At 40.8% G+C, this 24,870-nt stretch overlaps 1 protein-coding gene across 2 annotated transcripts in view; it reads right to left on the bottom strand.

Annotated features, from left to right (window-relative positions):
- The window catches only part of cltcb (clathrin, heavy chain b (Hc)), a 64,044-nt gene that overhangs the window by 18,206 nt on the left and 20,968 nt on the right, over nucleotides 1-24,870 (bottom strand). For both annotated transcript variants that reach the window (XM_059655406.1, XM_059655407.1), the window contains exons 4-22: nucleotides 23,835-24,103; nucleotides 23,202-23,363; nucleotides 22,396-22,509; nucleotides 20,354-20,527; nucleotides 17,711-17,908; nucleotides 17,101-17,301; nucleotides 16,373-16,525; nucleotides 14,921-15,043; nucleotides 13,701-13,838; nucleotides 12,593-12,757; nucleotides 12,229-12,409; nucleotides 11,116-11,279; nucleotides 6,311-6,436; nucleotides 5,998-6,140; nucleotides 4,768-5,002; nucleotides 4,247-4,369; nucleotides 3,225-3,370; nucleotides 278-461; nucleotides 4-196 (exon numbers count right to left, since the gene is read on the bottom strand). In XM_059655406.1, coding sequence (XP_059511389.1) covers nucleotides 4-196; nucleotides 278-461; nucleotides 3,225-3,370; nucleotides 4,247-4,369; nucleotides 4,768-5,002; nucleotides 5,998-6,140; nucleotides 6,311-6,436; nucleotides 11,116-11,279; nucleotides 12,229-12,409; nucleotides 12,593-12,757; nucleotides 13,701-13,838; nucleotides 14,921-15,043; nucleotides 16,373-16,525; nucleotides 17,101-17,301; nucleotides 17,711-17,908; nucleotides 20,354-20,527; nucleotides 22,396-22,509; nucleotides 23,202-23,363; nucleotides 23,835-24,103 — 3,192 coding nt within the window. The remainder of the gene's footprint in view (nucleotides 1-3; nucleotides 197-277; nucleotides 462-3,224; nucleotides 3,371-4,246; nucleotides 4,370-4,767; nucleotides 5,003-5,997; nucleotides 6,141-6,310; nucleotides 6,437-11,115; nucleotides 11,280-12,228; nucleotides 12,410-12,592; nucleotides 12,758-13,700; nucleotides 13,839-14,920; nucleotides 15,044-16,372; nucleotides 16,526-17,100; nucleotides 17,302-17,710; nucleotides 17,909-20,353; nucleotides 20,528-22,395; nucleotides 22,510-23,201; nucleotides 23,364-23,834; nucleotides 24,104-24,870) is intronic.

Here is a 24,870-nt window from a genome sequence, read left to right as displayed (position 1 = left end):
TACCACTTTTGTTGGCTGCTTCTACCACCTCCATGTATGAAGAAGGGTCATCTGCCTTGATATAGGAGTCAATGGCCTCTTTAACCATCTCTTTTTGAAGCTGGGCTTTAGCTAGTTGGCTCCATACTGCAGGCTCATTGCACCTTTCAGCAAATTCATAAGCACGGTCTAGATTCCCAATATGCTCAATCAGCACCTACAGGATGTAACGCAGTGTTAAACAAGTGCCATTAAGACATCAACATGTTAAGATTTGCTGTAATATGCTTCATCTCACCTGCACTGCAGATGTATTCACATCAAACTTCCTAAAGATGGCAAATGCCTCTTCAAATAGTTCATTGCTAATGGCAATGTTGGCAATGTCAGGTGCATCATAGTTGTCCAGACGATTAATGTACTCCATCACACGGGTACGGTCAGCCTTGATAGCAGTGAGGATCAGCAAATTCTGCAGATTTCTAGGATGGGGAGAGGGAAGAGTTATGCAATTGCACTTTGATGTTAGTCCTCTAGCAGATTCATTGGAACAAGATTGCCAACATATGGCAATGGGACATGAGGGTGACAAGAAGTTAATAAGCCCAGCATCTTTAGATAAGTGTATATAGATTACTGTGATCAGTGCAGGAGGAGACAAACAAGCCCGATTATGGCATTTGCACTGATATTAACCAGCAGCATAACTGGGTACATGAGGATTTCATTGATTGGAATTATGGAGACAGGATTATCACTAGTTCAGCATTAAACTACAGTACTGTTTAGTCCCCAGGAGCAAAGTGAATTCCAGGGATCAGGAACAGTTTGGAGAAACCAGCACTGATCTTTGTATCAAGACAAAAGGGTGAGCAAGCATTAACAGGTGGGTTCAAAAGTCATGAAGGGGGTTGGATGGTTAGGAGCATTAAGAACCAGACAGAATAGATTCATGATAAAGGAAGAGTAATTGGGATGTTAAATCTGGTTAGTATCAGGACTGCACTGCCTCAACTATATAGTGGAGTCAGATTTGATTGAGGTATTTGATTACTGAGAAAAAGTATGACAGCAGTGAGGCACCAGATTACTTTATGCTTAAACTGCCAATGTGGGCTCAAAAAACCATTTTATGATCTAACCAAAATGCAAAACAAGCAGATGAGATGACCCATCTACTGGAATTAGATCAAAACAGCATAGTCAATTTGAGAACATTTCCTTGTCCAGTCCTCCTCAGCTGCCTTGTCAATTGAGCAAAGTGCACAAGATCTACATCTTTTAACTAGGTTCCCAACTTGACATTGCTTATCCTGGAGCAGTGGAAAAACAGCCAGCTTTCCCTATAACCCAGGATTCCAAATTTAGAATCCATGACCCAGCAGTTAAGTGATTTCAAGCATATTAGATCAAAGATCATGCCCAGTTATGGACAAGTTTAACCAAAAACAGGGCTGATGTAGCCAAACCAGATTGGTAGCCTCCTTTGGAATTGAAGTCACATGTCAGATGGAAAAACCAGAGAGGAATAAAGGGAATGACCAAAGGTTAGGACCAAATCAAGGTTTGCAAGGGGAATTTGTCCTGAGCCTAAAGAGATAGGAGAGGTCCTTAGTTGTGAATACTGACAAGTATTCATTTGAGGGACCTAGTTGAAGAAGAGGATAATGTGAAAAAGACTGGAGGTGGTCAATGTTAGGAAGGAATATGTACTTGGAATTCAGGAACTTGAAGATGGATATGTCCCTTGGGCCTGATGGGATTTATCCCTGGATTGGGAAGAGATCAGAGCCTTTGGCAATGATCTTTTTCGACCTCAGGTAGAGTGCTGGAAGATTGGGGAGGCAAACATCATTCATTGTTTAAAGGGAACAGGAATACAGGCCAGACAGACAGTCTGGTCAGCGGTGGGCAAATTGGAAAGGGCTGTTAGTTAATTCTAGTTAAATGAAAGCTAAAATATTGAATGGCTTCTATGGGCTCTGCACCTAAAACAGTTACTGTTGACAAGGGCTGAGAGATAGGATTTACCATCACTTAGAAAGGCACACAGTTTGATTTGTCAGCCAGCATGGACATGAGGGGTAGATCATGCCTCTCAAACCTTGCTGAATTCTAGGAGGGTGACCAAACATGTGGGTGAAGGTAGAGCAGTGGATGCAGTATACATGGATTTAAGGCAGGCAGGCAGCTAAAGTTCCCTACACAGTAGGCTCATGAAGAAGGTAAGGAGGTATGCAATGGTTTTTTTTTGGGGGGCCCTCTGATTTTGCAAGTGATTTGGATGGGGTGAAAGGGTGGATTAGTAATTAAGTTGGCAGACAATCAAGGTGGGTCACATTGTGGGTAGTGTGGAGGGCTGTTCTAGGTTACAAAGGGACATTGACAGGATGCAGAGCTGGGCTGAGAAGTGACAGGTGGAGCTTAACCCTGAAAAGTGAGGTGATTCATTTTGGAAGATAGACTTGAAAGCAGAACGATTCAGGGCAGTGTGGAGGAGCAGAGGGATCATGTCCACAGTTCTGAAAGCTGCCACCCAGGTGGCTAGAGTTGTTAAGGCATATGGTGTGTTAGCTTTCATTAAGAGGGATTGATTTCAGCCATGAAGTTATGCTCCAGCTATACAAAAGCCTGGTTTGGCCACATCTGGAGTGTTGTGTCTAGTTCTGGTCACTTCATTACAGGAAAGATGCACGTGTTGGAAGGTGCAGAGAAGATTACCAGGATGTTGCCTGGAATGGAGGGAAGGTCTTACAAAGGAAAGGCTGAGAGCACTAGGGCTTTTTGCTTTGGGAAGATGAAGGATGAGAGGTGACTTGATAGGGGGTGTACCAAGTGATCAGAAGTATGGATAGAGTGGACAGCTAGCCAAAGACAACTTTTCTGGGGTGGAGGTAGCTATTACGAGGGGGCATAGTTTTAAAGTGAGTGGAGGTAGATACTGGGGAGACAGGTAGGTTCTTTATTCGGAAGAGTGGTAGGGGCATGGAATGCATTGCCAGAGAGGGTATTGGAGCTGGCCTTAAGGGCATTTAAGCTGCTATTAGACAGGCATATGGATGATGATTAGGGTAAAGTTCAGCACAATCTAGTGGGTTGAAGGGCCTATACTGTTCTGTTCTATGTTCAATGTTCTATCTTCAAATGATAGAGTTTGGTTTTCATATTCCAAAGCTGGATACACCTGTGATCAAGCAGTTGAGGCAGCTATTAACATGGCAAGTATAAAAATCTTTGTGCTCTACCTGTGCTCACTGAAGACAGAATTATCCAGGACAATTTTTTCCAACAGTTCAATTAGTTCATTTGGAAGGTCAGCAGTCATGAAAGCCTTTACAGTAACAGAAACCTCCTCAGGGTCCTGGGTTTCTGACAGAGCTGTTTGTACAACCTGGAAAAAGTGGAAAGTCAGATTTCCAAACACTATTCTTGATTGCATACCTATCCTTGAAATAACTGGATGTCTGCCTCTATTTAGAAATTGGTTAACTAGAAGGAAATTAACTAGATGTAAACTTGATGTTTCTAAATTCTCTCAACATTTGTGGTAAGCTCTTGTTGTTCAGACCAGCTTTTTCTAGAGAACTTTAGACCAAAACCTTAAAAAGTTGATTGACAAAAATAGCTAGTTAAGTTTTCTGCTTCACATTTGACTTAAAATGAATGCTAAATATTGAATGGCTTCCTTGGGTTCTGCACCTAAAAACAATTACTGTTGAATGAAGCAGTTAGAAAAAAGACTGGATGCCACCTTCCTGGGCACATTAGATCAACTTGCAGTTAAAAAAGGTAGGAAAGGTCCTAATTAGTTTGGCCCAGCTATTGCTTCAGTTTTCTTTGTCAAACTTTATTCAAAGTTCAATAAAGGTCTGAATGTAGAGCACAACAAAAATCAATCTGATTCTAGGATGTGCATGAGTAGCGTCAAATTCCCCACAAACTATTAGCCGCATTTAAAACCAAGACTTCATTTGGTAGCCTTGAGATTTGCATGAAGGCCACTAAAAACTTCAGTTGAAACATCCCACATGAAATTCAATTATATTCCACTCCCTTGATCACAAACAGATTCACTTCTATTGAAGACTGCAGGCTTCACATGCTTAAACAGCTCCCATTCAGTAATTGCACTGAAAAGTAATCTTACTGTGGATGCTATTTAAAATTATGATTCCTAACAATTCCAGAGTGGAACAAGGATGTCAACTTGACATCCAAAAAGTCTTAAAAACTATTTGGCAACATTAAGACATAAAAATGTTCTTACCTGGTCAATAAGTGGTCTCCTGTAAGGATTAGTCTCTTGCAGGACATTTGCCCAGAGTTCAGGATCTTTCCGACGGACTAAGTAACGAGACAAGCTCTTGAACAGAGAGTTTTCATTGCACACCTGGGTGTTAAGAAGGTAAGTAGGTCAAGGCAATGTTTTTACAACTAAAAATATTTGCAATTAGTATGATCTGCAAAAGATGTCTGGAAGTTAAGGATTTAATTCATCAGGGCTGCACCAGTTAGCTTACTAATGGCTACCTGCACTCATGGGGATATTCTGCTGGATCATTTAAACTTGAGCTAATACTCAAACCAATGTCATTGAGTTTTGTATAGTGACTTTTTCCTAATGTCAAAGTTTTGCTGCGTTCAAGTTAGCTGTCACATTTACTGACTTCTGGATTTACACTAATTGAGGAAGCAGCACTGAAATAGGACAACTAATAAACATTACTTGATACAGCCCAATTTGTTTTTCTGCATTCACTATACTCAAGCAGAGCAGTTCTTACTCACATTGATGAGCTCCATGTCACATTGGCCACGTTCATAAGCCACACAAGCCAGGTGAGGGTCTCTCTTCTCACAGTATTTACCAACCACACGGCTATCGTAATATGGGTTTTCCCGGAGGAAACGCTCAGGGTTATTGTTGCTGTCAATGTAAATTTTAGCAAGTGCATTGTGTGTAGCAGGTTCCTCACAGCCTTCATGAATGCGAGATTCCAGCCAAGGCAGCAACAACTTCAGTCTGAAGAAACAAAAACAGTTAGTTGACAGTGCACTGGTATTCAGAACTGCTAAAGTCAAGGCTGATCATGAAAAACTACATGGCTGATTGCAACTTTATCAGCCTTCAGGAAAACCAGTGGAGGAGAGAAAGCAGAAAAAAGGGCCACGTGAATTATCCACTCGAATGGAGGCTAAGGCACTGAGCAAAGGAAGACTCATCTTGAGCAAAGTTGGTATAAATGGAAACAAGTGGCATGAAGGCCAATCAGCAGTGACCTTTGCATAGTAAAGCCAGCTTGTGGAACCAGCATGCTCATTCTGTTCAGCAGAAAAGTCAGTTGTCTCCAATTCAATTTGGTAGCAAACCAGGTAGAGAGATCTGCAAAGAGGTGCTCAAGAAAGAAGCCACATGACCGAGTCAGCTAGCATACTGTGTGAAATTAGTGACCTACTCGGTCACCCCAGGGACTGCTGAGCAGTCAAAATTTGCCCTGTGAGCAAAAGTGCTAAGTAATTCAAGTTAGAGGCTTGGAGGAACTTGAAGGATGTCTGTAGATGCTCTGATTTGAATAGCTGAGACTAAAAATGGAAGGCATCGAAAAAAGTCAACATTATGCTAGATAAAGTTTAGAACTGGATGAACACAGCAGGCCGTGCAGAGGAGCAGGAAGGCTGATGTCTTAGGCCTAGACTCCTCAGAAAGATCATATGAAAAGGTCTAGGCCTGACTTGTCAGCCTTCCTGCTCAGCTGTTCATCTAGCTCTACACCTTGTTAATCACTGATTCTCCAGCATCCGCAGTTCTTATTGTCTCAGCATTAATGCTCATGCGCAACTGTGAAGTTTGAAGTCAGTGTCACTGATCTGGCAGTATTGAGTAAAACAGTTCCTCCGGCTGTATATTCAACCAAGGCAGATTAAGTTATGAACTGGACTCCATACTTCACTGCCAAACCATTTTAGGTCCAAACAGAAAAAAAAGTGTCCTACACAAGTTCAAGAAGATTACTACACCTGTTCCTCTTTTCTACTTCAGCAACTAGTTCATCAGTAGAGAACTGTCCACGCACAACAAGGATTAAATTCTTAATGACATCTTCTGAACAATCGACATCCAGAAGCCCACCAACTACAACTGGCAGACGACTTGGGTTCACCTGTCAAGGCACAAAAAAGTTGTCAAATAACCTAGAAACTGAATTGAATTTATTCAAATACAGACATTTGTTTTCAACACGTAAAGGAAGAACACAAGTGGTTCAATTTTGAGCCATTATGCTGCACAAATCACTGACTACTTAACACCTAAACAATTTTAACCACTCACCTTCTGAACATATATCTCAATGTACTTCTGAAGGTTGTTGCGGTACAGGTACAACACCAGATCATGCACAAAGTCAAAGCGATCACAAACGATAATCAGGGGCAGTTGGTCAGTCAGTTTGGCCTCCTACAGAAACAAATTAGGTAGCTTCAGATTCCTTAACCACCAGAAAAAGTACAAATGTTCACTAGAAGGCTTGGAACCTTTTAAACTGGTCATTACATCTGCATCAAGTTACAGTGCAGAACACATGGGAACCAAAAGGGATTGATGTTGTAGAGCAAGTAAATTGGGTTGGATCTATCATTTAATCCCACCACACCCACCTCCCTATTTTCTGCATGTAAACTGGTATTTTCCCCAGCCACCAGTACTAAGGGTCATCAGATCCAAAAAACATTAACTTTTCTCCTTCAGATGCTGCTGAGCTTTTTTAGTAAAAGGATAACCAAGATACTAGAAAGTGTTAAAAACCCCAATTGACAAGTAAAATTGCTGATTACAGTAGGAACATGCAAGAGGTCCAAATTGTTGGCTTGTTCCAAGTGAATTTATAACTTGTCTTTCAGTTGAGAAAACTTTAGTGAGTATGCTACAGAAAAATTAGTGTACTTGGTCCAGTGATTCAAAGAAACAAAGAAACCTACAGCATGGAAACAAGCCCTTCAGCCCTCCAAGCCTGTGCCGATCAAGATCCTGTCTAACCTGTCATCTATTTTCTAACAGTGTGTCCATTTACTCCCTGCCCATCCGTGTACCTGTCCCAATATATCAACGTGTCTGCGTCTACCACCTCCGCTGGCAACACGTTCCAGGTGCCCACGACCCTCTAAAGAACTTCCCATGCATATCTCCCTTAAAAATCTTTCCTCCTCTTACTGAACTCATGACCCCTAGTAATTGAGTCCCCGACTTTTTTTGGGGGGGGGGGTTTCTTGCTAGCCACCCTGTCTATACCTCATGATTTTGTAGACCTCAATCAGGTTCCACCCCCCCCACCCCCGATCTGTCTTTCTAATGAAAATAATCTAATCTACTCAACCTCTTCATAGAGAGGACCCTCCATACCAGGCAACATCCTGGTGAACCTCCTCTGCACCCTCTCCAAAGCATCCACATCCTTTTGTTAATGTGGCGACCAGAACTGCACACTACTCTAAAATGTGGCCGAACCAAAGTCGTGTACAACTGCAACGTGACCTGCCAACTCTTTTACTCAATACCCCATCCGATGAAGCAAAGCATACTGTATGCCTTCTTGACCACCCTATTGACCTGTGTTGTCACCTTCAGGGAACAATGGACCTGAACACCCAGGTCTCAATTTTCCCCAGGACTTTTCCCATTTATTGTATAGTTCGCCCTTGAATTTGATCTTCCAACATGCATCAGCTTGCATTTGCCCAGATTGAACTCCATCTGCCATTTATCTGCCTGACTCTCCAGTCTATCTATATATTCTGCTGTAATTTCTGGACAGTCCCCTTCACTATCTGCTACTCCACCAATCTTAGTGTCGTCAGCAAACTTGCTGATCAGACCACCCACACCTTCCTCCAGATCATTTATATCTATCACAGACAGTGGTCCCAGCACAGACCCCTGTGGAACACAACTGGTCACAGGTCTCCAATTTGAGAAACTCCCTTATACTACCACCCTCTGCCTCCTGTTGCCCAGCCAGTTTTTTAAAATCCATCTAGCTAGCACACCCTGGACCCCATGTGACCTCACTTTCTCCATCAGCCTGCCATGGGGAACTTATCAAACGCCTTACTGAAGTCCATGTACGTGACATCTACAGCCTTCCCCTCAATTTTGTCACATCCTCAAAGAATTCTATTAAGTTGTTAAGACATACCTTCCCTGTACAAAACCATGTTGCCTATCACTGATAAGCCCATTTTCTTCCAACACAACTTTGGTTGAATACTGATTCAAAGTGAGGGCAGTGCTAGCTTGTAGGGCATTTATTGCTGGTCTTTAAATTGCCTAGAGGGTAATAAAGAGCCAACACCACTGCTGTGGGCCTTAAGTCACATGTAAGCCAGACCAGGCAAAGATGGCAGAGTTCCTTCTTTTGGGAAGGAAGGTTAGTAAACCAAATATTTTGACAATTAATGATCAGACTCCGTCCTGGATGTTATTGAACCTGGGTCTTCAGATTAAGAAGCCAGCAGAACCACCAGGGGGTAGTCTCCTTCCACCAGGAAGGCACATCACTGCAACACAGGCCAAGACTTTAAGGGCCATCTTAACACTAAAGCTGGATTTCACTTAGCTTGAAGCTCCTGTACAAAACAGGGAGGCTTAAGTGTTTAGCCTTAATAAACCCATTTAATTTTAGCTCATTCCTGGTTTTTTTTTTTTCAAAACATCATCTCCAAACAATGGCTAGAACAGTACAACAAACCCTACAGCTACTGTAGTGATGGCATTGAAGCTACATTTGCTGCAAGAACAGCACTCTGGATGGGAAAAGCAGACACTGAGCATTTGCTCAAATTACACCACTTAAGCAAAAGTCAATACAAGTCTGCTCAGTAGAATCATCTGAGAACTCAACTGTATCAGAAGTTATTGCTCCCTTTTAAGTTTAGCTGTGTGGTCTCTGGTCTCTAGTGGAATTCCACTGGTCAAATAGAATGGGTTCTGGTTTAGCTTAATTGGCATTTTGTCTGAGAAACTTCATGTTCAATATTCCACTGCACCATACCTTGGTGTAGATATAGTAACAGGTAGCTTATTTACTGTAGGATGACTCCTAACATTGGTCCAATATCCACACCAAGTATATCCCAACTGCAGACCTGGGTCTTATACCCAGAAGACTACACAGTGCCATGGACCCAGTCATGCTACATGGAGCCCGTCACCACTTTAGTGATGGCCAAGACATGACTGCCCCCAAGCTGAAATCAGAGTGCAGAGTGCAATCTTTTGCAGGCTGCCAAAAAGACTAACACCAATTCAAAGTCAAAAAGTCAATCAAGTGCTGTTGCAATCAGCTTTGCTTTAGAGTCTCAATCTTGCCAGCTGTGATTTAAATCTAGAACTGCCATGGATGTCCTACAATGAAGCCCATAAAGTATGCACTGCTCAGTAGGAGCAGTCATTAAGCAGACAGCTTGCCCCAAAATAACCAAGCCTACTATATGGTGCGGTCATAGAATTCTGCAAGATGCAAGTGATTAACTTCCTTTTCTTGATCCTGCTAATGGAAGATAACTCCCAAACAGTCCAAAACCAGGTTGAATTTAAAAATGAGACAATGCATAATTAAAGGGGGGCTGGAAATCTAAGTGTTTGAATAGCTTCAGTGACCCAATTTAAATTGCAGAAACATGAAAAACTGCTCAAAAAAGTTAGCTTTTTTGGTTCAGACACAAGGCAGTATTTCAACATGCACTGAAAAATAACTTAGCATTCCCCTCTGACATTCATATTAGGTATGGATTGGAGGCCTCAATGGTTGCTTCAATCCATTATGGAGTCAAGTTTTGGGATCACTATTAGTTGTGTTAATCTAAAAAACCACAGCTACATGGATATTCTAGGAGACAAGTTCTACTTTGATATTCTGCCAGTGTGAAGCTGGCCAACGTCTTATCACAAACAGCACTATCCTGCACAAGGGCAAGGACAGCCTACTGGAAAATAGAAGGGAGGGAAGAGGAAGGGATTATAGCCTATGCTGTAAAAGACTTTACCTGGTACATGTCCTGCCCAGTCCAGACAAGGGACAGCACAAAAGATAACAGCTTCCATCAAGAGCTGGACACTTCAGATTATACATACAAACTGACAAGCAGCAGAATAAATTAAGTTTGTTACTTTGTCAAATTTCAAATTATTAACAGCCAAACCAATCAAACCTTAACTGCAGACCCAGTTTAATCTATTCTAATGGAGAAGTGGTTTGTGGATCTGTTGACTACAGACAAGACAGCAGCTAGTTTAGTCTGTTTAATTATGCATCTTAAAGTCTACACAGGAATAAGTCACTACAAATTTAACATACGTACAATCACAGTAAAACAAGATCTAGTGTACATGTGAGGCTGGATGAACACATCAGGCCAAGCAGCATCTCAGGAGCACAAAAGCTGACGTTTCGGGCCTAGACCCTTCGGAGGGTCTAGGCCCAAAACGTTAGCTTTTGTGCTCCTGAGATGCTGCTTGGCCTGCTGTGTTCATCCAGCCTCACATTTTATTAGCTTGGAATTCTCCAGCATCTGCAGTTCCCATTATCTATAGTGTACATGAAAAGCTAACAATTGAACTTGAAGCTTGTCTCAAAGGACTCAACAACTTCTGCTTTACAGGGAGCAAGCCTCTATTCAGGCATTCAGGATAGGAATTTCCTCAATTCAAAGCCAAGCATCAACTGCAGTGCACAAAAATAAAAGATGATCAACTGATAACAAACTTGTAGTTTGTCTGACTAAACTGGAGTAAAAACATTTAAGACTTGGACAGTTGGAGAGGTGGTTTGGCAATAAAAAAGTGATTGAGGTCAGGACCAGGTTTGTCCTGTTAGTTCTGGTCAACTCCCTTTTATGCATCATATTGCCCAACACAGGACTATAGATAATTCGTGGGCAAGATACAAAAAACCTAGACACAAGAATTTAATCAGTAATTAAGACATTAGCTTTTGAAAAGCTAATCCAGTATTAGGCAATTTTTAAACTTGGCAATTCAATATCCATTTTCTACTTACTAAAACCAATTACTTGCTTTGAATTATACCCAGTATATGACCAAGCAAACAAAATGTCAGGATCTGAAACTGTTTTTTTTACCTTGAGGAAGTTCTTCACACGTTCTGGATCATAGCAATTGCTCTCCCGACAAATTCGTTCCACTTCTTTGATCTGTCCGGTTTTACAGGCAGCCTGAATGTACTTAAAGTGGACTTCTGGATCTTGACTGAAGTTTACAATGGAGCCCAAAAAATAGAACAGGCCTTACATAAAGGAAGCAAATGCAAGTGTCAGAGATAAGCAGGAAAATCCTTCAGGATAGCAATCAGAACTTCTGGCTATGACTTAGCCTGTAAATATTTAAACAATTGCAAGATTCAATTCAGTTACATCAGGCCACAACCCATGACTAAAAATCAGTTTCAACAGAACACCTTGCTCGCCAGGTCAGACTACTAGTTGTTCTACTTTGAAGAAATAGAATCCTGTAACAACTTGCAAAATTGGGAACAAAGTTAGAGCTAGGAACAGAAGTCAGGTGAGAGTGCACGATGGAAGTATAGAAGTAGACTACTTGTCCCAAATGCAGTCACTACTACTTCCCCAGGCTGCACTAGCTATTCCAGAACACCATGGATCTTTTAGACTAAAAGTAGTAATCTCAATTCCAAAATCCAGTTTTAAAGTCAAGGTGGCCAAGAGGATATTGACAAGACAGGCCATGAAATTTTAAACCTTGAGACAACAATGTGCAGGAGGGCAGAGACCAAAAGTTAATGCAGGTCAGCAAAAAACGTAGAACAATGGTTGACAGAAGAACTTATGACAGGAGTCTGACAGTACCAAAGAGGTGAGGATAGGCCTGGGCACTTCTGCTCAAGTATTAGTTAAAAAGTCAAAAAATTACTGGAACAGCCATGTACTTGGAATGCTGGAAGTAATTAAATGTGAACTAAAGTGACATTGTTTCAAAAGGGGAGAGAGAGTTTCTATTGCAAATGAGACTGAGTGCCATTTCCTCAAAAAAGGAAATCCTACAGTCAAAAGTGATTATGCAAGTACAACCTCCGATTCATGGACTCCATGCAGAGTTGAGCCAAGTTAACCAGTGCATTAACATGAGGAAATTCCCCTCTGCTACATGATTCAGGGCTATCCATGGTTTAAAACCCCTTCCCAAGTAGAGTTTATAAACAAAAATTAAACATCTACCTTCAAAACTTTTGAAAGATTCAAACAGTTCAATCAGCTGCTGTGTACCAAGTTGCTCATGGTATTTGGAAGCAACCTGCACACAGATCTGCAGATTCTGACGGATATTGGCAGACAGCATGGCACGCAGACATTCAACAGAATCCTCAACAGACAGGGAGCCAAAGTAATTGACAAGCCACTATAAAAAAAAGGGAAAATATTCAAATTTGATCTTTCCTACTTGTAATCAGCTTCTCAAATTGCTGAATATTCTTGATCAGAGATATGCTAAGCTCAACATTAAGCATTTAAAAATCCTAAAAAAGTTGCAAAATTTAATTTCAAATCTAAATTATGGATTAGACCATAGTAATTTACTGACCTCAGGGTTTAGCAGATGGGTGTGCACCACAGCACGTTTAATATCATACAGGTCTGTATAATGCTCCAGGGCTCTTTGAAGCAGTCCAGCTTTTTCACAAAGCTGAGCAATGTGTGCACGATCATAGTGAGTGAACATCTGGTTACCAAGAATAGCATCTGCAACCTGAAAACAATGCAACTGGAGTTTAGGTATGATACTTTGAGGACCCTCATTGGGGAAACAATCCATCAAGGAAAGAGAAAGCACTCACTGTCAAAACATTCCTTCATTGGAAAACAATTTTTGTAATGCAAAGACTAACATGCAAATCACATGGTCAGGCCCAAACTTTGAAGTGGAATCAATAGGAACAGGATACATGACTTGGAAGGGAATGCTGAGCATTTTAATGCTATATACACAGGTATGACATACCAACTATCAAGAACTCGGGTACATGAGGTTGCATGATGCAGAGTTCGCTAAAGTTACTAGAGTGCACATCATTCATGCAGCCACTAGAGGGGGTTGAAATATCAGCCACATGTTCATAACTGCAGTAGCATCTTATCAGCTGCGGGTAGATGAACTGGTCACAGAATTGACCAAAAAGGTGGTGGTGTTCTTGATCAAACCAAGGCTAGCATTCAAATGGGATTTTTAATGCAGCAAACCATGTCAACAAGTCTTTACAGAAAGTCTAAGACACTAGGCCATAGACTGGCTCTCAGGCCTACCCATTTCCACCGAGATAATCCATTTCTCATCCAGCTTCCTGTTGAAAACCACCAAGAAATTCACTACAATGTTTTTAATTTAGCTACTTAGTCCACCTGTTTGGAGATGTCATTACTCATCTCCCACCTGGAGATGAACCTAGATCTCTGGTTCAGGGGCACTACCTCTGCACCACAAAAATTACTCATGGTTACAGAGTTCTACACTGGTAAAGTGGTTTTTGATTTGATTACACTACACAAAAAAGTTAAACACCAGAGTTCAGCTGGGTACGTTACTTGCAGCATGTGTAGACATGCAAACAGGGAGTCATGTAATATTCCAATCTTAATACCAAGTGGCAATGAAACAGATTAAAGACAATGCTGCTATTGCAATGATCACATACCTGAGGAGCATGCATGAGATTCATCTCCAGGAGGCGAGTCTGCAATGGTCCTTCAGATGGACGGTTATTTTTGAGGGCATCCAGTAAGAAGGAAGTGCACTGCTGGATCAGGTTGTATTCCATGAACACATCAACAATCTGCAAGAACCAATAAAGTTTTAAGTTTGGATATTAAATATTGGAAAGTGTTAGCAGAGTGAATGGCGTATGTTTTGTACAAGTTGTCCTCTTAAGGGTAATATGATCCCAGTCATGCTGCTACACAAGGATGCACTTTTAGGCAAAGTGTTTGTTCTTTAGAGATTACCTGAAAAAACCATTTGATAACATACCTTCAAATGTTTAGGGCTGATTGTGCTTTCAAGAAACACTGGCAAAAGAACTATACTATACTCCATCCTCACATGATGCTAAGGAACCAAAGGCAAACCCATACCACCCTGTTACAATACATGTTTCTATTCAGTTCAGACATCACTATTCCACAGTCCTGAGTATTTTCTCCCCTCAATTTCCCCCGAAGTCAAATCTGTTGCCAACATCTTTAGATGATTGTATTCCATGTCAAAAGCTTCAGACAATAATCCAAGACTGCAGCTCTTTCCAAGAGATAAAACTGAACATCTAATACTTGCTAATCCACCTCTGCCTCCTGAGCAAACACAGCCCTTTTAGAAGGGAGATAGGATCGTTCCCTCCATCACATATGGAATTTCAATGAAGTACCTACTGGAATCACTTACACCCACCACCGCCGCCCCCCCCCAGGATCTGCATTCCAATCTTACACACTGAGGGCTCTTATGACAGTGGATTGTATCCCTTCACTGGACCAGGAGATCCTGGTTCAAGTCCAACTTGTTCAGAAGAGCAAAACTTCTGGGCAGGTTAATCCAAAGCAAAACAAAAAAGTTAGGTCAACCTGCCAAGACCTTCAGTGGGGACACTTCCCAGCACAATTAATGCTGGACACAAGTTAAATACAATGAAAGTTCTTCAGGGAATACAGCTGATTAGATATGGGAATTTAACACAGTAGTAATGTGGTTTTAGACTTAGTTTTCAGCAAGAGTTTCAGCTTTGCAAAGCCATTCAATCTCTTGAGAAAGCAAAGTTCTAGCAATCAAGGACCAAGAAACAATGTTTCTATGTAGGACAAAGTTAGTCTTGCAATATAATAGTGTTTTAAAATGTTCAATTTCATAAGAAAAAGGTCCTACCTGGGTGATATCTGCAAGGGGTTCTTCATCCTGAACCAACATCTGAGCAAACTGGAGTCCTTGATCAGGGCCTACCCTCATTACATTCCTTAGCAGAAAGATCCAATCAGGAGAGTACCCAACCTAAACAGACAGACAGTATAGATGAGCAATAAAATGGAGAAAAAATTAAGGCATGCGATATCATCTAGCTGCATCAATATGGAGTTCAACTTCAACTGGTTTGCAGCAAAACTTTAGCAATCCAAAGAGGTGAACTGATCTGAATCAGAACAACCCAAAAACATTAAATGGGAACGAGAGAACATGGGAAGTGCAAGATTAGGCCATTTAACACTTCATGTAATTAGGATAGACTGAACAAAAGTGACAACTTCTTGATGTTTCAAATATATCACAACAATGACAGCCGCCAAAGCCCTCTAGGGCAGATTATTTTTAACATGTGGAATTTAAGTCTTAGTCCTGGTAAGTTATTACACTTACCGCACTAAGTTGACCCCCTGCAGTTGCTCAGTCTGCATTATATCTGAGATATGCATATTGCCCTAACATTTGAGAATGTTACTCAAGACTGTTTCAGCAAAGAGATGAGAGCTAGTCTATTCAATTCTCCAACCCAAAAATGTTAGGAATTCAGGTTGCAATTAGCATTTTTGCTGAGGTCAGTACTTGGGCCTCAGCAACCTAATATGATCAATGTCTGAGGGGGCAGTGTTGTGTTTGTTTCCTGGTAATATAGATTAGTCAGACATTTGATATGGGCAAGGACCAGCCCAAAAAAGTCAAACTTGGGGAAATTTAATTAATAATAAAAAGTTTGAAAAGGCTAGTAAGTGCCAGCATGCAGAAATTGGAGGATAAACTTTTTATGCTTCAAGTGTGTATGTAGTATGACAAGTTATTCCAAGGGACCACAAAAAGTTTGAACAGTCTTACTGAGCTTAAGATCCTTTACGTTGTTATGATCCAGGTTGTTAAAGAGATACAAGACTTCCAGGGACAGAAATTTTAAAAGGCAGCATTAAGAGGAAAGGGTGTTTGGAAGAGATAACAATCCCATTTGGGCATTAGGTAATGATCTTTAGGTGAAGGCTCTTTACCCTGGGTTTCCAAAAATCTAGAGAGTGAGAACTCAGCCTCAAAAGTTGGGAACTGACATGTTTAAGAATTTAGCTTTCTACCCCAGGAGGTATTTGGAGATTCAAGCCAAGCTGGTCGTAGAGCCTATTTGTGCTTCCAGGACTGAAAACATGGTTCACAGCTCCAGTTAGGGTTTTTGAAAAGCTCAAAAAAAACTTACCTGAATCTTGACAAGTTTAATTGAAACTGAACAAGAATGTTGCTCAAAGTTTAAGTCTGCTTTACTATCAACAAGTTGTATGCTTGGTAAGTTCAACACTTAAAGTTCTAAGTTAAAAACAAAAATTTAGACAACAGAAGAACACTTACCTTCTTTGCATACAGCACAATCTTCTGGAACTGACCAGTTTCTGCAAAACATTGGATCACTTTGTTGGGTACATTTGCCCTCAGGTAGACACTCAATGCCAGTGTGGGATCCACAGACTTCACAATATCACCAAGCTCCTCAGAGCACTCCAGCTACAGGAACATGATTTGAGCCATAAGTAACTGAGGTTCAAATTTTAGTTTACTGCAAAGTACTCTACCATTTCTAAAAATGATCTGAGTGATAGAGGCACAAATGGAAGATTAGTTGTAGGTTTCCTCCTTAGTAAGCTTCAATTTAGTGCTTTGGTCCAGTGGACTGAATCCAAGTGACATGTTCAAGTTTGTTTTCATACTGGTGTCAAAGACCTAGTTAACCCATGAAATACTTGAGCTGATCATTGTGGCCAAATCTAAGTAGTATGGTCTACATGAAAAGTGACAATTTGGTACTGGTGAATTAAGGCATGGGTTCACAAATCCAGATGCTGGAGTGCAGGGATTAATTCTTAAAAGTTCAACAGTTGACTGTAAGTGAGGACAAATGCAATTAATCACTAAACCTTTCACATTTACATACAATATTAACTAAAAGGGTCTCAGGCAGTATCCTGGGAAATTAAATTCAGACTAATGCCTAAGGAGGAACTGAAGGCTATGTCAGAGGGCATCAACTTTTTTTTTTGGGGGGGGGGGCGTGGTGAACCCAAGCAGAAAGTCCACATTACCTTATCTTCTTTTAACCACTTCTCAAGCAACTGCTTACGACCCTGCTGTAGCACTGGCCTACATAGTTCCAAAGATTCAAATTTGTTCAGTTGCCCTTGATCAAGTAGTATTCCAAAGTACTGAAGCAGAGGGGATGTCTGCCCTGGCTGAGCAGTTACACTCTGAAAACGCCGAATAGTGTCTGGAGTGCGCAAGATACCCTGGTTGAGAGAGAGGGCAGATTAGATTAGTGTACACAAACCTGAAAATCAAAAATTGTTTCATAGTTATTAACATGCCTGTTTTCAGGCAAGTGACTCCTTGTTCAAAATGGATTGAGTGTCAGATGCCAAAGCAATGCTAAAGATTTGGATGCAAAACAAGCCCTAGGTTTCAGGAGCATATTCAATCTCTGGTTAAGCCAGCTGCTACAATGTCTAGGGCAAAGAATTTACTACCAATTGCACATTTTAAAAAAAAACTTAGATGTTTTAGGCAATTAGCTCATTTGAAACCACTACAACCTTCAAATTGCCCCACTTTGGATAACCCCCAACTGAAGTGAATCTCTAGTCCAAAAATTGGACCATCCTGCCAACTCAAATTTAGACTACACTGTATAATCATTACCTTTGGTGCATTTGCAGCTATTTTTGCTGCTTCTGAATAGTTTCCTTGAGCAAAAAGAGCATTAAACTTGCGAGCAAAGAGCTCCTCTGCTCCAGCTAGGTTATTGCGCACAGCCATGCGCAGTGCAAGGTCTGGGTTCTGCAACACATTGGTGATGTAAGGAATGATATTCTCTTCCTCAACACAAACAGATAATACCTGAAAGAATAAAGTTAAATGTTAGGTTAATGTACTACAGTTAGTTTCATGTGGCAGCATCCTCAATTTAATTTAGTGCAGTAACAATGTTGCTGAGAAAAGTTCTGTTAGTCAGAAAGACTAAGTCATAAGCTAGGTGGTGCACCATGACAAAATTCAAAAGTAAAGCTGTTTAGATATCAATGCCTTTCCATTGAGGTGGAAGAGTTGGTCAATACATTTTGTTCAGACAGGAACTTCAATGTTTTGTTTAACGTGCTGAGGGGGAAAGAGAATAACCTTGTGCCCTTAAACTCCATAGCACTGCTCAGCATAGAAGAGATAAAGGTATACAGCTGGATGAACACAGCAGGCCAAGCAGCAGAGAAGCAGGAAAGCTGATGTTTCAGGCCTAGACCCTTCAGAAATGAGGGGGGGTATGGAGGGAGGACGATAACTTCAGGGTAGACATCCTTAAAGGCCTCACAATTTTACCCCCACTGCATCAGAGATAATAGGAACTGCAGATGCTGGAGAATCCAAGACAAGGCATAGAGCTGGATGAATACAGCAGGCCAAGCTCAAATTTTGACCCCACTGCAAAGCCTCTAAGGATGCCTACCCTGAAGAAGTTACCCTCTTCCCTCCAGATACCCTTCCCCTCCCTCATTTCTGAAGGGTGGTCTAGGCCTGAAACATCAGCTTTCCTGCTCCTCTGCTACTGTGTTCAACCAGCTCTGCACCTTGTTATCTGATTCTCCAGCATCAGTAATTCCTATTATCTCTAAATAGGAGCACAGTCTTGTTTTACTCAACTGAGGTCTCCTTTACTTCTACATGGAGGAGATATCCCATGGTGTTCTAAAAATGGGCATCTGCCAGAAAAACATTGCACTCCCAAAAGAGTAGATTCTGCTCCTTAATGCATTTGTGGATGCTCACAGTGCACAAGCTTGTCAGGTTTCTTACATTTAACAAAATTTCAAGTAGTCTATGGTGTAAGCTGCTTTGGGAATCTAGTTTAAGGTTATATAGACATGTCAGCTATGGTTCCCCCACACTTCTGTACCCCACCAAGATGTTTGGTCACAAATTCCTGCAGCCTTTTCCATGTGCCAGAGCTTTGTGGAAGCTGGTTTACAAACTTCAACTGTGCCTACAGCAGAAACTGTAGGATAATTTTTAATTGCCACATTTCAGATTATAATGCAAGTTGTAGAAGAGTCTGGAAGTCAGAGGTCAAGTTAAATAGCAACTCATCTCTCTCTCCCCACCCCCACCAACCAGGTGGAAAGCACTGACCTTCAGCTGCTAGATTACATTTCACATCAAAAATTTATGTAGCTATAACTGGCAAGTGACAGATCAATTGACTTTGAACACTTCATGAGGCTATTGCCACCTAGATGGCAGTTAGATTCCAACTGATCTGCACATTGCCCAAGAGACAGTTTCCTTGCCTAGTACTGCAAGGACACCAAATTGCTATAGTCTACTTCCCCCTAGAAGAGAGTTTGTACAGTTCTGAGTAATCAAAATAAGTCCACCAATATTACTTGTTTCACTAGTTCTGGGAGGTTGATACAGGAAGCATTGTTAATTTGAAGTGCAGTTCCTCCTGAATGCAAATAAAGAAATTCAGGTTTTAGTTCAGTAAACAAAGTAATTTGATATGCAACTTGTTCTACTGGGAAGAATTTATTCTAATGTGCCAAGTGTGTTAAGAACACAAGCTTAGTCAAAGTTATACTGGGTGCCTTAATCAAGGAAATTCAGGGAGAAACCCCAGAGTGCTGTAGTGTTTATGTCATGAACTTGGCAGATTTAGAACAGTTCAATTGAGACTAGATTAGGGAGTGAGATGATGTATTTACACTTCAAATTTTAATTAGAACCTGAAGCCAACACTTTAAATTATAAGTGCACTTGCTAACTTATTTGGGACCAGGCAATGGTAGAGCTTAGCAGGTAGAGGAAAGGCTAACCACAAAAAGGTGTTGATGTGAAGACAAGCAGAACAGAACAAGTTAACAGCTGTAATTGTAAGATAGTTTAAGATAACTATAACAATTGGTCAGGTACAAATCATGCAGTCCAGCAATCTGGACAGAAGGACTGAGGTCAGTGGCTGCAGCCAATATTAAACATGGCATGGCACTAACTAGATGCCCTGATAACCAGTAGCAGGACACCACAGCCAGCTGTCACTACTCAGTCAGCTTCCACAAGTGCATGGCTATTGTATTAAGGGGAACAAATGCAAGCAGTTGAGGTGTAGTTTAAATCTCTAGTTCAGTTATTAAATCAGTTTCTGTACAGTAGTCTTGCTTGTTTTTCCAACATGTGGATTCTTTGGAAAAGGACAGATGGAAACCGCAATAGGTGCTTGTGATGAACAGGAGTGTGTAAAAACCTTTGTAATTTTATTATAATGTAAAAGCTGGCAAGTGTTTGTAGCCTCCCTACCTGACCCTTTCTATTCACTCCAATGATTCCAGATGTAGCATCATGTCCTGCTGTAACAAAGATGGTCTCTCCACTGATTCTGTTCATGTAGATGCAGGTCCCAGTCTCCAAATCATATAGGTGGATGTATCCATATTTGGTGATCAGGAAAACAACATCATGCTTTGCACTTATCTGTACAGGGGAAAAGTTATGTAACAAGCTTAAACTTAAGACAAAAAAGATCCAGTTATGAAATCTTGACTCAGACTAGTCAATCTAGACAGTTTCATGAAATTCTCACCAGGTTGCTTTTTAGCTTATTGTATACAGCACTGGAGGAAATATCCCAATGAAATCAAGATCATTTACAGCTGTTATATGCACATTGGGTAACTAGCCAAAATCCATTTGTACTAACAGACATTGGGGTGCAAACTTCAAATTAGAGTTGAAGATTACTTTAAAAAGGAGTGCAAGCTTCTAAACTAATGCCACAGGCAAAACAGCAGCATTCACTGGAATATCCTGAAGTTTAATTTGTGTTCATGGCTGTTAGTCTCCAGACATGGGTACGACAGCCTGTTCCACGTTTCCTTGTGCGGTCCATGATGCAGGTGGGTTGAAAAAGAAACATTGGGTCAATTACTAGCTGTCATTTGTCAAAGATGGCCACCTTGAACCTAGATTTGAGGTAGCAGCCAGCAGAATTTCTCTTCAGCAGCCAGCTGAATTCACTCTGGAATTCAGTCAGAATTTAGATTACAAGTGACAGCTGGAGCCAAGTGCAATTCAATGACTCTCTCCTTCACCTCACAGCTCCCCCACCCCCTCAAAAAATCCTGGGGAAAGGAACTTAGCCTTCCTGTTTTTAACACTTGTAAAACCTAAGGGGGAAAAAAATCAGCTTAAGGCAAATTTCTTTACAGAAGTGAGTTCAAGCAGAGATTGCAGCTGACTGAAGCTTGTGCAGTTCATGAAGTGAGGCACAGGTGTGGAAAAGCTGTTCAAAAAGGCCCACAAGATAGTATATCAAACTCCCTTCTCCCACATATACACACTTTTCTAGACATGAGTAGGACCAGTGCGAGTTGATATATTCACTCAAGTTCAAGTAATCCAAGTCCACTTTGCAGAGTAAAAAGGACATGGTGGTGAAACTAAGTGTTCAAACATAAAAGTAAAGTGGTTTCTCTATGGATGTGAAAGTGTGCATTTATGTTGCACTTTGTTAGCTGTGAAAGCTGTTGAGTCACCTGATCAAGTGCTCGAAGTAGGAAATGCAACTTCTAGTTGCGCATGGAATTTCACCACAGCATGACAAATCACAATCAGTTCTAGTGTAGTTTAACAGAAGGATAAATATTGGACTGAATGCTAGATACCCCTTTCTTGCAAAAAAAAGGGAGACTGATGGATCTTTAACAGCCAGCCAAGCAGGGGGCTGAGAGCTAATGTTGAAATCAGCACTGCACAAAGATACCTGAACACTGACTTTGCAGTTTGATTTAAACATTGGAGCCTGATGGCTCATGCAAGGGTGCTGCCAAAGCCACAAGTTGGCTAAAGTGCTCTCCAACCTACAGAAAAAGCAGCTGAGGAGCCACTGCTGTACTGACTGAGGATTTCAAATGGAGGCAAAGTTGGTGAACTGAAGCCTGTTACTAACATGGTTTTTGCCATCCTTTTAATGAATAGGTACTGTATGACAGTAGGCTATTCATTCAGGTTAACTCCAGCATGCAAAGTGAAACTAGTTAAGGGCAACAGATGTTTGCCATAAAATTTCACTAGGGTAATGCGATGTTAACTGATGTGCCAGGTAGTGGCATATAAAGCTCATTTGAACCAGCTAATTTATGCAGGTACATGGTAATTGAATGCTAAAGTATTATGACTGATTTATTATCTTTGCTGACAAAAATAGCTTTTAATCCAACCTGCATGCAGAGTAGTCATAGCCTTGAATTAGTAGTATAAATCACTGGAGAAATCCAAAATTGATTCTAGTCTCAAACTAGAAAGTCAGACTATGATTTCTCCATTGCACATGTTCAAGTTACCTGCATTGCAACAGGGAAGTCATTTTGTGCCTCTGGTGGGAAAAACACATCCACTGCTTTCTTGGCAAAGGGCTGATTTCCTGTAGGAGGAGTTCCCACCTCAATAATGTGAAGCTGTAATGCAAAGATGAATTAACAACAAATGTTCCTACAGGTAGCAAGTCAGTAATTCCTTAACACTAGAATCAGATTCAATGATTCATTAAATACTGCAGAACTAAATACCAACTCAAGCTAGTAAGTAGAACAATTCAGAGGTCCAACTGAACCAAACCAAAAAAGGTAGTTACACTATGAAGTCAAAGCACAAGTTCTGTAATTCAATTTACAGCTCCTAAATCTTGACATACTAATACTTCTGAAACACATCCAGCTTAGTGGTTTATACTGAATAAAGTAGACCAACTGGATTCAAGCAGTTTTTCTATTGTTGGACTAGCTAGAAACACTGCAAACTCCAACTGCAGGTGGTGCACTAAATAAACTTGATTTTCAGACTAGTCATCTGTGAAGGGCCTTCACCTTTGGTTTAGCTGTGGGCCAAAAACCAAATCTAAAACTATCACTATCACTTCACTACCAAGTGCCAGAAACAAAGTTATGAACTGCCTCAAGTATCTGAAAGTTTAGTATCAAGAATCTTGCTTGGGGTTTACAAGCTGAGGATCAGGAAACTAACACAAGCTAACATTTGCTGTTGATGGATTTGGAGCCAACTTTTAGTAAAATATGCAAGTCAAAAATCTTTGTCCAGTATGACCTTGGGGACATCACTACACTATAAACATAACCAAAGACAGGCTCACCTTCCCTCCTGCTTGCCCTCTGACTGCAAAGCAGAATAAAGTTGATTCTTCTGCATTGCCTTCCATCTTGAATTGTGCAAAGGCTGCTGCATGACCTTCAATTGGCTGAGATACCTTCCGGTCCAAGGAGTACAGTTGCATCGCACCCACCACACGGTTTTGCTGTTTGAAAGATTTTTAAATTACCATGTTTAGAAATCAGTTAGGCACTACAAATGCCTCACTAGTAGCTTAGGAAAAAATATATATAGACTTAAATACAAAGTCAGTGGGCACAGCCTCAGTTAAGTTAGTTGATTCCAAAACAAAAAACCATTGCTTTTGGGGGCCTGTAGCATTAGTATGCTTTCCAGCATAATCAGTAAACATCTTGATAGGGGCTAGTACCCTAGTTTCATGACTGTTCTTCATCCCAGCAGGATTGATCTTGGAAGCAGTCTTCTCTACAGAATATTTCAGTGTCTTAACTAAATCAAGTAAATTGTTGACAACACTAGAGTATAAAATACTGCAATTTAGTAAATAGTGAGGGACATCATGCAGTACACCCTAAAGCAAGTCAGTCAAGCTCTTACTGGCAAAGCCTTATTTTGTATTTGTTAGAATTACAACAGCACCAAGTGAATGCTATACCTGAGCAGAGATACCAATGAGCAGTAGCCATTTCTGCTTGGCATCAGTGCGGTAATTGATGATCTGGCAGCCTGCTAGACTGGAGTGTCTATCAAAAACTTTCATTGGTTGAGACTCTCCCTCCATGCTCCAGTGAAACACTGCAGAGTCTGTTACCAATGCAATTGTATTGAGTGAGATCCACTTCCAGAAAGTGACATCATCCACCATGGTGTGAGCCTTCATCTTGCTTTTCATTTCAATGTTAAATATTTGCAGTGTTTTTCCAGCTGTTAAAAACAAAAAAGTTCATTCCAAAGATCAAGTCTAAACAGAAACTACTAAAATGCTCAAGTCTGTTCTCAATTTCTTCCCCCAATTCCCTCCAAAAAAAGGGATACTTACAGTTAAGTTTAGTATGGACAGGTCACTAATGATTCCTTTAAAAATGGTAAACTTCAGAGCCATGGGCCATCAAATCTGCTCAGTTTAACCATGACATTTGTCGTTGCATCTAATTTCTTACCAGACCAATAAGGTTAAATATTGGTCAGTTAGAATTTTGTTGATAGAGGAACCCTAGGGTCAAGTAGATAACTAGCTTCTGAACTTAAGTGCAGAAAGACATCCAGGAGGAATGTAGTACCCATATCTATTAATACTTTCTAAAAAGTAAACTTTACTTTTACATAAAACTGCATTACATGTGAATGGTAGCAGATTTGAATCTAACATTCATCTGTATGCAGAGCACACAGCACTATGGATGGGAACATCTTTAGCTAGCATTCAAATTAAAGATTTCCCCACCTGCAATTTGCTGAATTAGTCAAGATGGTTTATTTCCACAAACATCTTAAGACAGGACGGATATAGTCAGAAACTGCTAGTTTCCACTGTTGCAAGATATTCCAAAAGTCTTGTCAGGGCGACTCAACCATGTCACTATTGTACCTGACAATAAGTGGGACACCCTGGTCAAACAAGTGAAAAATCTCCTACATCTGAAAAACGTGATTACAATTCAGAGGAAAACCCAACTGCTTAGTTCTTGTTC

Source organism: Stegostoma tigrinum, chromosome 27 (assembly GCF_030684315.1).
Source record: "Stegostoma tigrinum isolate sSteTig4 chromosome 27, sSteTig4.hap1, whole genome shotgun sequence".
Classification (NCBI taxonomy): Eukaryota; Metazoa; Chordata; class Chondrichthyes; order Orectolobiformes; family Stegostomatidae; genus Stegostoma; species Stegostoma tigrinum.
This window is presented reverse-complemented; position numbering and strand designations above follow the sequence as displayed.